This window comes from Brachionichthys hirsutus, chromosome 13 (assembly GCF_040956055.1).
Source record: "Brachionichthys hirsutus isolate HB-005 chromosome 13, CSIRO-AGI_Bhir_v1, whole genome shotgun sequence".
Classification (NCBI taxonomy): domain Eukaryota; kingdom Metazoa; phylum Chordata; class Actinopteri; order Lophiiformes; family Brachionichthyidae; genus Brachionichthys; species Brachionichthys hirsutus.
In genome coordinates this window covers 3019429-3033194 of record NC_090909.1, presented here as the reverse complement: position 1 = coordinate 3033194, position 13766 = coordinate 3019429, and the positions used below count along the sequence as shown (strand labels likewise).

At 46.6% G+C, this 13766-nt stretch overlaps 1 protein-coding gene across 1 annotated transcript; it reads right to left on the bottom strand.

Annotated features, from left to right (window-relative positions):
* Nucleotides 1–6203: 6203 nt before the first annotated feature.
* On the bottom strand, nucleotides 6204–13023 carry triqk (triple QxxK/R motif containing). The gene is made up of 3 exons (XM_068747652.1): nucleotides 12963–13023; nucleotides 10158–10243; nucleotides 6204–6311 (listed from the first exon to the last, which is right to left on the bottom strand). Exons 1-3 carry the CDS (start codon nucleotides 13021–13023, stop codon nucleotides 6204–6206), a joined length of 255 nt encoding a protein of 84 aa, XP_068603753.1.
* Between the last annotated feature and the right edge of the window lie 743 nt (nucleotides 13024–13766).

Here is a 13766-nt window from a genome sequence, read left to right as displayed (position 1 = left end):
AATTAACACTTGGTTATTTTACCACATAAAAAATGTTTATTGTTGTGAAGCCGACTTAAGAGCGAGTGACTTCCTTTTGTGCGATCTATTCAAAGGTTTTTGAGGCTAGAACGTAGTTTGAGAGACAAAATAACCACCGTCATGTTTTAGGTGAGACACAATTTACACAGAAATATAAATACAAAAGGCACAATTGTGTGGCAAATACTGATTTGCCACATAATGGTATTGATGAGCCGTTAATGCTTCTGTGGGCTAATTTTGGAAGACAGCTGCTTTATTGTCAGCAGAGAGACAATCCGGATGAGGGACGGGGCTTGAGAGCTAACCAAACAGTTTGCATACTGCGGCTTCAACAGCTGAGAGACACGTCCAAACATACGATACGTGACTGAGACAGGATGAAGTCGGGTGGGACGGGACGGGGAGACAAACACGGGATCTGCTCAACGGCCAGCTGCTGGCGTGTGTGTGTGAATGAGAAGGTCACAGGTGTGTGTTCTATAATCAAATCATTAAAAACAGGTCAGTAAAGAGAGGTGTCATGCACACACACATAAATATGCACAGTGCATTTCAAATGATGTCACACACGAGTTGTCCTTCAGAAGGTACCAGTATTAAGCTAGTCCGTGTAAATGCCACTTTAGCCTCAAGGTTTTTTTCCGCCTCTCTGGCGACTGGACGCCTGCTTAAACTGTGTCCCACTTTATTCGCCGACAGCTCAGACGTCCACCTGGCAGGTGAAGTCGACTCTGTGATGACGTCAAGCTTTTGAACGCAGTGACTTCAAAGCACGTGTTGACGGGAAGAAAGGAACTCCGCAGAGTTCAGGTCCATCGGGAATTCCCAATGTCCCACCGAGTTTCTGAGGGTTGAACGTAGCCTTGTAGTACTTTAATAACAAGCATTAAATAGTGGACACTATGGGCGCACTTCAGTAAAGATAAAGAAGAACAAGTTATATAAAGACAGAAAAAGCTTCTTCTTCTTCTACTCATTCCTGAAGCTTATTTTCAATTAAATGCTTAAAAATTCGTATCAAAAGGAACCTCTCTGTCATTCTTGCGTTTTCAGAACTTATTTTTTATTTTTTTACACCAAATATCAAGAATTAGAGGAGGTTAGCGAAAGAAAGAAAAACCCAGGCGAGCTCCCATTCTTCTTCTCCTCACTTATTGATATCTGCCCCGCCCTCTAGTGACCTCTTAGCTTCAAGGGGCCAAGAGCAGCTAGAAACTAGAGGAGGCAGTGTGTTCATCTGGGAAAAGACAGAACGATAGACAGAAAGGGCCCGACTCTTCTAAATCAGACACGCCATGACTATGATCTCTAAAGAGCCCGAAAAGCGACCTGCTGCTCCGCTTCTCCACGGCTTCGTGAAACAGTGTCAGCGTTCCCTGCAGACATCCAGAGTTCTCCCTCAGGTGGAAAACCAAAATGGGTCAACAACCACACACACACACACACACACACAGTGTCTCTGTTCTAGTTCATTACCCCCCCCGTGATGTCTGTTCGGGTTTGCTCACCCACAAAGACGGAACAACTGAGTCAAATGGAGAGGTGAGCAGAGAGATTGATAGCCACCATCTTCTTGGAACATGGATCATCTGACATTGGCGCCGTTGCCAAAACACACTGACTGCCGCTTCACCCCGTTAAAAAGGCGCCACTAATGACGCTAATCTAACTAATGAGTTTTTCCTCAGGGGGGGGGTGGGGGTGGGGTTACTATCTTGCACAGGTCGAACCCGTGGCTCAAAGACGGTGTAACGACCAGAAAGACACGCGAGAAAAGGAATAGGAAATGAATAATTTTCATAGATGGAAGCCTTTTTTTTAAAGATGTACTAATCTATAGTTACTTAAATATTCACTTCTTCATCATTCATTGTGAAAGACATTGTTTTGATGAACCTATGGAACCCAACTCTACAGCTACCTGGGGGGGGGGGGGGGGTTGTTGTTTGTTTTTGTTTTAAACATACGTCCTTCAAAGATTAAGAAGGTAAGGCAAATCTGTGTTGCTTAAACGCCTCAGTGGCTGCCTTTTTCTTTTTAACAGGGGAGAGCTCGGGGAGCTTGATGGCTACGAAACAATCAAGTGAGCCTGTTTGCTGCTTGAATGCGCTCATCAGCGCTCGCCTACTCTCTGGAACAGCGACTTGCAGAAAGAGGCGTGAGCCGAGGATCTCCTTTCTCTTTCCCATACAGATACACAAAAAAAACCCCAAAAGGAATCGGGCGACAACCTGCTCGAGTTATTCCCTCAGGTAATCCTACGCTCACCGGTGCGTAGCCGAGCGGACCATTTGCGAGAAACGCGGCAAACACTGCTGCATTTCTTTGGAGTCTTCGGGGTATCGCGTTACTACCTCTGTCTCCCGCGCTTCTGAACCAATTTACAGAAACCTGCAAAGTCTCTAAGAGGAGACACTATAACTTAACCATATGGCAAGCCACAGCACCGTTTGCCCCACGTGGGCTTATTAAATGTAGCTCAGGCATCTCTAATGCAAACGGCATCTCTTGTTGGCGTGATAAACAACCCTGGAAAGGCAAGATGAATGGAGGCCTTTGACAACAGATTGAAACAGAAGCACCGGATGCATCTTAATGTGCAAAAACACGGCGCTCGATTCCACTGAGGTGTCCAACGGGGTCGACTCCGGGATGGCTAAGTCTGACGTGGGGCTGATTTGGGTGGTTTACTCAGGGTGTTGGATCTCCTGGGAGCCGGTGGGATAGGATGTCAGCTGCTGCTTCCTGCTTTAGCCGGTAACAGGAACTGGCTTCGTTCCAGTAGTCTTGTGTGTGCGTAAACATGTGTGCCTGTGTGTGTGTATGTGTGTGTTGCCGTCAGACATGGGGTTGGGCATTAAGCCCATGGACAGCAAAGCCCAGGTGTTCTCCTCTGTGAGGAACACAATGAACGTATGCAAACACTGACAGGCAAATGGAGAGGGATTGGTATCGGGGAGCAAACACCTGTTGAGCACCTGCCCTGTTCACTCACAGCACACACACTCATTATGGATGCATCGGTTGTAAACACATGTGCATAACGTACACTATAAGCTAAAGCGTGCACATTTCCTTCAAGTGGCAATGCCTGGAGATGCCATGGAGGCAGAAAGGTCACGTTTTCTCTGACATTGCAAGTCATAGTTTGTCCTCAGACCTTAGTTTTAGGCTCTGACAACTTTTCGGTCAGATTCTCGGCCTCTCTTTGCTCTCAGATCTTTGTGTCCTTTAAGCACCACATCAGGGATTAAAGCCACAATGGCAGGATGCGTGATTCACAGCAGAATCCACTAAGTCTGACATTTCCACACACCTCACAAAGCACAGGGGAATTCCTAATCCAACGCAGAGCGCAAATTCTGCTAATGCATTCATGTCAGAGACACAGGATATAGAGGCCGGCGAGGAATTAAACCCCAACAAATGGCTGTCAAGTTCAGCATTGATATGGTTGGATCGTGGCTTGTTTGTCATGTATTTCGGTAAAGTGGGAGGCTGGTAGCAGAATGGAATGAATATACTGCAGGAATATATGAATGTAAAACATGTAATTACTAAATATTTGAGGATAAAAAAAATGATACCTAAATATTTGAAAAACACGCGAGTATGTCGATCTGACATCGCCTCAGTGGAATTTCCACCAGACTTATCCGTCATAAAATCAAAACTAATTTATTGGGGTCTGCACACAGGGTTAACTCTAAAACCACTGCTACATCCTTCTTGGAGACCATTAAGTCTGAGTATTTGCAGCCAGTGAAAGGTTAGACTTTTAAATACTTATTAGAAACAGAAGAAGCCCAAGTATTGAACTTCGCAGAACCCCAGACAATATCTACACTTTCCCTCATAAGAGAAGATTCAAACCCTTAATGTGTAGCTATCCTATAAATAAATAATCAATCGTCTAGCATAAAGAACAATATAGAACTGAAAATGATCAAATAGTGAGTTTCAGCCTTTCAGTATGGAACACGCCGCTCGGTGCAAAGAAAACGATGAGCTTATACGTCTTCCGTCAAAAGGATCTATGCACCATTCAGTAACATAAAATAAATCAACATATTTACATGTTTAGAAGTGGAGAATCGGTGCTGGGAAGAGGAGGTGGGTGAAGGCGATATGTGCGGGACTGGCAGCAATACTTTGCCACGTGCATCACCAGGCCCGTTTTCTCACTATATCTCCCAAATGGGAATGCAACGGTGTGTTCGTGTACAGATGTGTGTGAGAGTAGTAGTAGAAAAGCCCCCCCCCCCCCCCCCCCATGAGAGACTTGTAGGGTGTGTGTTTGTGTGTAGACAGAGATAGAGACTAAATGAGCTCCTGGAGGGACTGACCCTGCTCACTTCTCACCGGTCCGTCAGAGAGACTGAGCGCTCCACTGGAGCATGGCTGCAAGCATGGTGCTGAATACTGAGGATGCATGCACACAACATGGAGCTAGGCGGCTACACAGACTCTCCGTGTGTCCACTTACACACACACACACACACACTCACACACACAGCACCAAAAACAGAGGTCAAGATTTGAAATTAAGCATAAGCTACCATTAACAATAATGTGCATTTATGCTCACAAGATGTCACGGAACCGGCAGAAAGTGTGAAAACATGTAAACGTGTTTGGGTGTGTCAGAAGGGAAATATAATAAGAGCCAAACTGAGCACGCTCCATGTAAGCGGCGTCAGGTTCACCAGCAGGGATAATTATGATTCATGCCTCACATGCACGAGAACATTCACTTACTGGCCCAAAGTGTGGGAACGTGCAGCCACATTTCATGTTTGGTGTGGGCGTGTTGCGTGTGCACGTTTCCACCTAGGTATAATTACTCTCGGTGACACGAGTCACATGACTAATGAGCAGGATGTGGGCGTGCAGCGTCAAGTTCATTTGTCACAGGATGGTAGGGAAAGCTTCGCCGCTTTAGCGTTTAGGCCCTGCTAAATGTTGGGACCGGGGGGGGGGGGGGGGGGGTGTCCTGTGTGAGCACACTTACACACATATACACCGACATTCGGGAATTCAGGGGTAGAAGATGTTATTTAAAGCACACACCACCTGATTTCCTGCTACTGAGCTTTTAATGCAAATGCATATACATATTTTTTTGTTGTTACAATAGCGTAGCAACATCAACGGGTCATCGATACTCGTAAAAAACACAAGACCTTTGGTGTGCTTGCCATGATCCTTTTATACATTGCGCTAATTAAATATCAGATAAGAAAAAATATATTGATTGCTTTCTGAGACAAGAGCGTTGCTTTTACTAGTTAGGGCAAAGAGAAGCATGGAATAGTGAAACAGTAGAAATATGGGATGTCAGACAAAGACATGAAAGCAAATGGACTACATAAAAAAAAAGCCTCGGATTCTGCACTTAGCTTTAAAAGAAAAAAAGCTCTCTCAAATAGTGGAAGCACTCGGGATTGAAATTGTTAATGGAAGGTCAGTCCTTCCATCTCGCAGTGCTAGAAGAAGATATAATCACTGGACAAAAAGGCTCTGACAATCCATCATGTTCCTTTCCACGGAGACGCACCACAACAACACGCACGTCTCATAGAGGGACAATTATCACGGTGTTCTTTATCAGAAACATGTAGTCTCGCCCTTATACAGTCACTTTCATTCAAATGTAAAAACGGGCTCCTATTTGTAATGCTAATCCCGTGCACGTCTCCGGGAAGCATGGCTATGCAGCAGGCACGACGTGTCGCTCTGTATTCTGCGAGCACGTCCAATCAGGGACGAGGGCCTGGCGGAATCTAATCTCTCACTTTGCGATCCCGAGGTATCCGGGAGGTGGGCGCACCGGAATGCGAGTGTTTGTCTCCGCGTGACAGGAGATTTACATTTTCACATTAGCGGAGACAACAGCAGACGGAGACGCCGTTGAATATGATTAACAGGTCGCGTCTCGGATCTGCAGCTTCGAAGACTGAAGTCACCGACTTCACTTTACTCTCAGATGTGAAGAAGAAGATCATTTTAATGAGTAATACGTTTCGGAATGATAACGTCCATCGTTTCCACATGCAGGAAGTCAAGAAAAAGATGCAAACTGACAATATCGATGTCAAAAAAAACTCCTGATGTTGAGTCCGAACACAGGAGACAGTCCATCGACCCGGTAGATCAAAAAAGTGGCCGCTTTTCTCTTATTAATCCTCATCGACATCCAGATCGATTTCTGAACTAAGGTTGAGGTAGAAGAAGGCGTAGATACAGAAGACAAAGAGCAGGATCGCTGCAATGACCAGGAACGCGTCCTGAAAGAGAAAAGAAAGACATTAGCTCTAGTGCTTACCCCCCCCCCCCCCCACCCTTCCTCAATTAATCCCACCCAATCAAATCCCACTATGCATGCGATGCTGCTTTACGGCGTTGCATTTGCATCTTGTACAAATCGATGCAAGAACAAGCAGGTGTGCAAACGCAGCGAGCAGTTTGTTGCTCGTGTGAAAGCAAACTGCAGCCTCTGAGAATAAAACATTCTCTGGGATTCACCTGAACAAAGATCAGAATCCTCAGACTAAAAGTCTCACTGGTCGCTTTCTCAAAATTTCAGGATGGGGGAGGAAAATCGGACAATTTACAAAGTGGCCGGTGGCCGGAAGGCTCTGACTCCTTAGCCCATGAGCAAAGAGGCAACCCCCATGAAACAGAAGGTAAATTATTTGGAGCCACATCCCATAATATCAAAAATGAGCAAAACTATTCTGCCAGCCACGAGGGTCTCAAGTACCTGAGCAGAGAAATTCAACTTTCAAAATGTCCTTTTTTTTCCCCCCAGAGGAGCGGCGTTCCACTTGATGAAGGGAACTTGCAGCGCTCACTCGATTACAATCTTCATCAGCTGGAGTTTCATTAGGGCCACTTAAAGTATTGAACAATGCCAGTTATTCTTTATCAGGAGAACTCATTAGCGGCAAACTTTCTAATCAACACTGGAGAGCTTGGAGAGCCTTTAAAACGAGAGCCGAGTGCGGTCTGACGGGCCGATTCAAAAGGACAGAATTGATTTGAACATGGAAATTAGCTTTTACATTCAAACTGTGCTTTGACAACAAAGGGGGGGTGGGGATGGGGGGGTTGACGAGCGGAGTCAAATCTCAGGACGACAATTGAACAAAAACCTCACTCATAATATTTCAGACCAATGTTTGCATTAATCCCTTAAAATGACTCCAGGCTGAGACGCCGGAAACTCGAGATCAAACCGTTAACGGCTTCAAAGGTTGCAGAAGAGAAAATGGGAAAGCAGCAGGCGACGTGATACTAAACAGAGAAATAAAACACACCGAGCACAAACATGCGAACGACAGAGCGCACACAAACACACACACAGCTACACACAGATTCACCACACTGGCCAAACGACAGAAAAGACAAACAAGAGGGAGAGAAAAACAAGCCAGAGATAAGACTCGGCATGAACGAGGGGTGGTGGGGCGAGTAATCATTTCTCTCTGACGAAGGGGGTGCAGGGGGGGGCAGACAATTAAAAGGCATCACAGCAGCCACAGCTATCTGTGTACATGTTGTAGTGCCTAGTCATCAGCTGCATTGGTCTTCATTAGCCTCAGCCCGCATTTATCTGCATCCCGGCAGCTCCCAAACGGCTTTAAGTCCTCGCTTAATTGGAAAACTTTTACATTTCATGCACTTTAGTTTCATATATTAACCGGCCGACTTCCGCGGCTTCATTTAGTTTTCTATTTTGCCTCGGCCTCCGTCGAGAAGAGGGCCGTTATGGAATCGCGTGGGCCTGGTTGAGTTGTGCTTTTCCGAGTCATCTCACAGCTCCTAAACGCGACGGAGTATCTCTGCTGTGGATTGGTTTCATGCAGGTGAGTGTTCCATCGAGGCAAAAGGGTTTTTTGTTTTTCTTTCTCTGCTTCCAGTGGCTTGGCGATAAAAACAAGCACGCCACTGGAGCCGTCCCGAGCGCCTGCACTTGATTGGGCGTCGGATCTTGCCTCGCCTCACAAACACACACCGTCAAACGCTAACCCACAGCCTCCGTCTTCCTCATGCTGATGAAGACTCCCTGGATGGGGCCCCAAGCATATCAACATCTTCATCACACAGCTTCTCTCAGGACCGACTGCATGTGCAACACACCCTGCATGCTGGGAGCCGGATCCCTGTCACCGTGGCGACGAGTGACCACACATCCCCCCATCTGCTCTTTTTTCTGTGCGTGTGTGTGTGTCAAAGCGAGAATGTCTTCCAGACAATCAGCTTTGTGACTGAAGTTATTCTGGATGATGAAACTCATGTATTGATACCAATATCTGAAGTGACGAAATAACGAAAAGCCCCCCCCCCCCCCCCCGACTCATTAATTATCACAGACTTCTTTGCCAACTATTTTGAGGCTCAGCCACTAATTGAGAGCCGAGTCAAACCGGTGCAGAACCGACCGGAATCAGGCGGGTCGGGTTTATATCCCGTGCCGGAGCTACTTCGAAGGCGCTGCTTCTTCTCTGGGAGAACTGGCGGGAAGTCGGTCTCTTCATCTCTGTCGTTCTGACCCGAATACTTCCAGCTGGGAAGCATACCAACCTGCGTGGTCCGGAAAGCGAGGAGCGATCACCGAGCATGCGGCGACTCGACAGGCGTGTGTGTGTGTAGCATGCCAGTAAGTGGCTTCATGCATCGAGCATCCCCTCTCTCTCGCTGCTTCATTCTGATGCCGTGAAAACCTTTCCTTCGCCAACTTACGCAGACGGCCCCTGCTTCTCGGAGTGGCCCCGAGGCGGCCTCTCGCCTGGCAGCCGCCGGGTTTCCTGCGCCCGCATTTCTGCTGCCCCTTTTGCGTTGCCAGCTGCATCCGAGACCGGCGCCTCAGCCAGAGATACGAGATGCGAGAAGAGACGCTCGCGCAGTAGCTTCCCTCCAGGAACTGCAGCCAAACCCTCGCTGCCAACTAACGGTTCAGAGAACGAGAGGCTCTCTGCTGCGATCACAGGGCTGTGCAGAAAGCACAAACTTTATGGCTCACTGAATGAACTCCACGGGAACGCGAGCGTGACCAAATATCCATTACAGCGGGGGCTGCATTTAAATCAAACTCGGGGCCAGAGGGTTTAGGTCGGTTTAATATGCTTGTCCCAGAGGTATTTTTAATCCAACCTCTGAAGGTTCCCCTCATCTTGGGTGTGAAAAACATGAATTATTCATGAGCAATATCAATATTTCAAGATATGGACTAATCTAATTGGGTTAAAGACATGCTTAATGAGGCCATCCATGTCTTAGAGATGCATATTTTAAAGCCTGACCATTTTACCCGCCGTTTAATCCTCGCTACGATTTGTTCATCTCTGTGCACTACATGCCAGCAGTAAGCTTAATAAGGAAGTGGGGGCCTTTCTGGCTTGAGATGTGGGTGTAAACAGAACTGATTTTGCAATGGCACAAAGGGGAGAAGAAGAAAAAAACACAGAGAATCCAGATTTACATTTTTAAACAGCTCTAAAAGTCACAGAGGACCTGATTTTATCTGATGGGATTAGCAATTCCAAAGAAGATTTATAAACCCGTGTGAGTAGATTGGTCTTAAGTCCCGTGAATAAAACTTTTTCTTTGTGAGCCAACTGTAAAAGCATCAACAGAGTGATGAATGCGGAGTCGTCCATCTTCGCATGCGCCGCAGCTCCCGATCAATGGCGTGTGAAAAACAATGCGAGGAAGAGACACGCACGTTCATATCCTGGAAACATCCTGACCGCCCTTTGATTTTACATTTCCCACCTCCATCCATCTTATCTCCGTCCCATTATCGCCGTCTTCCACGCTTGTTAGAATTCCCAAACATCCATCATTGTCCATCCTTCTTCCTCTTCAGTGCTTCATTTGCTACTGAAAAAGGACCACTGGATTTGAATCCACCCAGGAAGTCATTGCGTGTCAAGAAGCCAAGCTCTCGTCAGAATTCTAGTGATCGCTGAGCTTCAGAGAAGGAAGCAACAAACCGCATCGCAGAGATTTGCAGCAAAATGCAGAAATGGAAAGCTGAAGACAGCGGTCGACAGAAAGACAGAAAAGCAGAATCACGCTTTAGACAAAGAAACCGCTCCGGACGTTTGGGCAGAAAGAGAAAGTCTCACCCTGAATGCCGAGGAGCTCTTCTTTGCTTCAGCTTTTAGTCGCGTGGCTTTCAGTACGGATTTGGTCTTTTTGTAGTCCTGCTTACCTGAAAGAAAGAAAATGAACTTTTTGATTTTCGGCAGCGACGGAGTGAAACGCCTTTAAGCGCGTAGACCTGCAAGTCGACAGCAGCCCCGGTGATGCTTGAAAAATCTATTTACATCTCAGGCTGAAGCAGTGATGGTGATTTCATTTAGTGCTGGTTGGGAACAAAGTTAAAATGGCAATTACAAGTCTTCTGTTAAAGGCATCGACACGGAACCTAATGACTATTGCTTCTGATTGCATTTGATTACACCCACCGGAGAACGGCGTCTCAGCCCAGACAGACAACAGAAGGTTCGAGTCCAGGAGGGGCAAGTCAGGCGAGCTCAGTTCCTTTCTAATGATATATTTAGTCCATTGAATAATATTGTGGGGTTTTTTTTAACCCATTGAGTGCCGGCCATTTTCAGCTCAGCTCTGCAGAGTGACCCAGTTTTCGCTCATTTTGCCCGATATTCCAAGCCTCACAGAATATCGTTTACCATGACGATGCAAACACCGATTTCTACCATTTTTTGCTCCGGAGTTATTGAAGAGAGGCAGATTTCAAAGTCAGGGTTGCCAGTGAATGTTTTTGTTAACTTGAAAGTTCTTATTACAATTAGAAATACATCTTCATTTCTAAAATGATGGCTAAAAATAGACAAATCACTTCTAGATTCTAACAGGACCTCCCATGCAGCTCTTTATTCAAGGCATACGGTGAGACTGATCTACGAATCAAACCTCATACAACAACAAATGGCATTCTTCCCTCTAAACGTTCTGCCACAGTTCTAAAGTGTAACTCACGGGAAAATTGATTTCTGCTTTGTAAAAAGTCCAAACTAATTAAACTGACCTTCACCTCACCATCTGCATGTGCAGGTTAAACACAAAGAGTCTTTTCTGGCTCGAGCTGCAAGCGGTTTACCTGTCCTCATTTGACTTCCCACGGGCTCAACCCTCAAGGGTGAGTCATGTGGGCAAACCGGCCAGCTGGTGTGTGTGTGTGTGTGCGCGCGTAAGCTGTTCCGTGAAGCAGTGGCAACTGTCTAATTGGAAACGGCACAATGCAGGAAAAGGAACTTTGCTAACAATGGGGTGGAAAGGCAGCAGCTTGCCGAGCAGTGTGTGCTCTCGCGCTTCCCTCTTTGTCAGAAACCCCAAATTGAGCACAAAACGGCGAGATGTTATTTTAGAAATTTAGCGACACGTTTAGAATTAAGAGTGGGTTTAAGTTGAGAGTGGAAGTTCGGCATGGAAACCAGATGGTGACTAAATGGAGGGGCCTCATAAGGAGGGAGGGCATGGAGCGCGTGGCTGAGCCAGCTCCGAGGTTCTCTCAGTTGGCGAACGCAGCTTTTACTGTAACGCGGTCTTTAGTGCCTGCTGAGAGGTGATTTTCATGGCAGTCATCACTGATTTCATGTCAAGAGGACAAGAGAAAAGTGAAAGCCCCCCCCCCAAACCACCATCTGTACATTCCCTTAGATGCCCGGTTTTGGATTTTTCCTGTCTTTACCTGTAAACTGTGTCTGAAGAGAAATTAGTTTTCATCTCGAGCTATTATTTTTGCTTTGAATAATAAGACAGGTAGGCGGGGGGGCTAGTTAAAATTAGCCTCAGGTGATTGAGCGCTCAAAGGCGGGGGGGGGGGCATGTGCCACACAAATGATCCATTAAAGTGATGCTAGAAGAGGAGAAGACATCTCAGAGTACTGAAGCCGCATGGAAAAAAGAAACCTTTTAAACTGTCGATTTCTGTAGCATCTTTAGCGCACTCTGTCAGCAATAAATAAATAAAAACAAGTCAAGATGTCGTATTAAATGCAATCCTACCGGCTGAATACGGCACAGAGAGAACCAACAACAGGACACACTTTGCTTAATAAGAAGCCGATGAGAGTGTTTGGAAAAACAAAGTGCGGCTGAACGGAAACGCCGAATGGACCGCAGCACCTTTCCAGCCCGACCGGAACGACGCGATCCCTCACTGACGGTGCAGCCACTGGAAGCAGTCGAGGTTCAGCAGCGTACCCAGAGGCTCTTTGACATGTAGACCGCAAGGACTAGTGCTCGGACCCCTGCCCCAATGTGTGGGAAACTGCACCACGTCAGATAGAAGAGACTGACGACAGAGGCAAGAGTACTACCGCTACAGATCAATTACCGTCCCTAATGCTCTGTTTTACTGAATGAAGTAGCGAGAAAGTAATTATTATTTTTTTGTTGGTCTACAACATAAAATCCAGCCAGAACTGCATGTTTAAGAAGCTTCACTTTGTGTGGGTTGGGTTGTGCCAGGAGGGTCTCGCTGTCCTGCATGGATCCTACCATGCCAGCGTGACGAGGAGGTTTGGATGGATGGACGGACAGACAGACACGCACCACACCACCGAAATCTCTGACAGTCCTGGGGACAACCGAGGCAGCCCACTGACAGCTCGGGGTGTCCACGGCGGTTTAGCAGTCAGGGACCCCGTGGTGCGGATCACTGGCGTCTGCCAGGGTGCATAGTGGTGGAACCTGAGCGATGCCCAACATGCAAGGTGAGGTGCACCTTGCAGGTGCAAATTTCCCATTCTGTACTTGAAAATCGGGGGGGGCAACCGCCGAAGTGATCAGTATTTTATATGACCACTTGCATTTATAACATGCAGCAAAACTAAACTACAGCTTTAGCTCTGCTAAGGGCAGCCGAACGGCGGACTCTTCGTCATCATCAGGATCTCACTCACCAATCTGTTTACGGTACTGCTCAACGGGCAATCTGGTTGAACTGGCATCCTTCTTCCCCATTCTTCTTCCGTCAGCCTACGGAGATGTGAGAAGAGCGTCTGAGTAAGAGGCTTTCAGCGCTGGGTCTCAGGAATCGTTCCTGCTACTGCAGCAAGAAATAACAGGTGTGCTTCACTGGGCTGAGGGTTCATCTGCAGCAAGCATCCACTCAGACACAATGCAACTCTTACATCCTTCAACGTGCATCATCACACGCAATGTGTGAGTACCGGTGTCATATATTTCTAAAAAAGGACAAAACTCATCCAGCCACCATCGTTCTTTCGATATCGGTTTCTCTCACTCAAGATGCTAGACAGGCTCCTTCACAGACACGCAGCAGCAGCCAATACGGCAGGCTTTCGTTTAAAACGGTGACGAAAGAAAGCACGAGTCCAAAGATACTGGACGACTGGCACCTCTGATGACAAATCAAACTGCATATTTGAGGGGCTGGACATGAAGTTTTCTGAGAACTGAACAGCGGTGGAAGATAACAAAATGCATTTTACTGTAACAGCGATTCCCTGTTACAGTAAAATGGACCATTGGGTCCGCAATAAAGATTTGATTGATTGATCTGTGGTCGTGCAATTTGGCTTTTTTTTTTTTAAACTGTCATCATTTTTTTTTATAATTTAGCTTCTTCAAATTCAATGTAAACAAGCATCAGTTTTACTTTCTGCAGTTGACCTGAAATAGAACAGTCGTGGCGTTTGCACGGCACATAATGCATTTACACATGTTCCCGTTTACAACGTCAA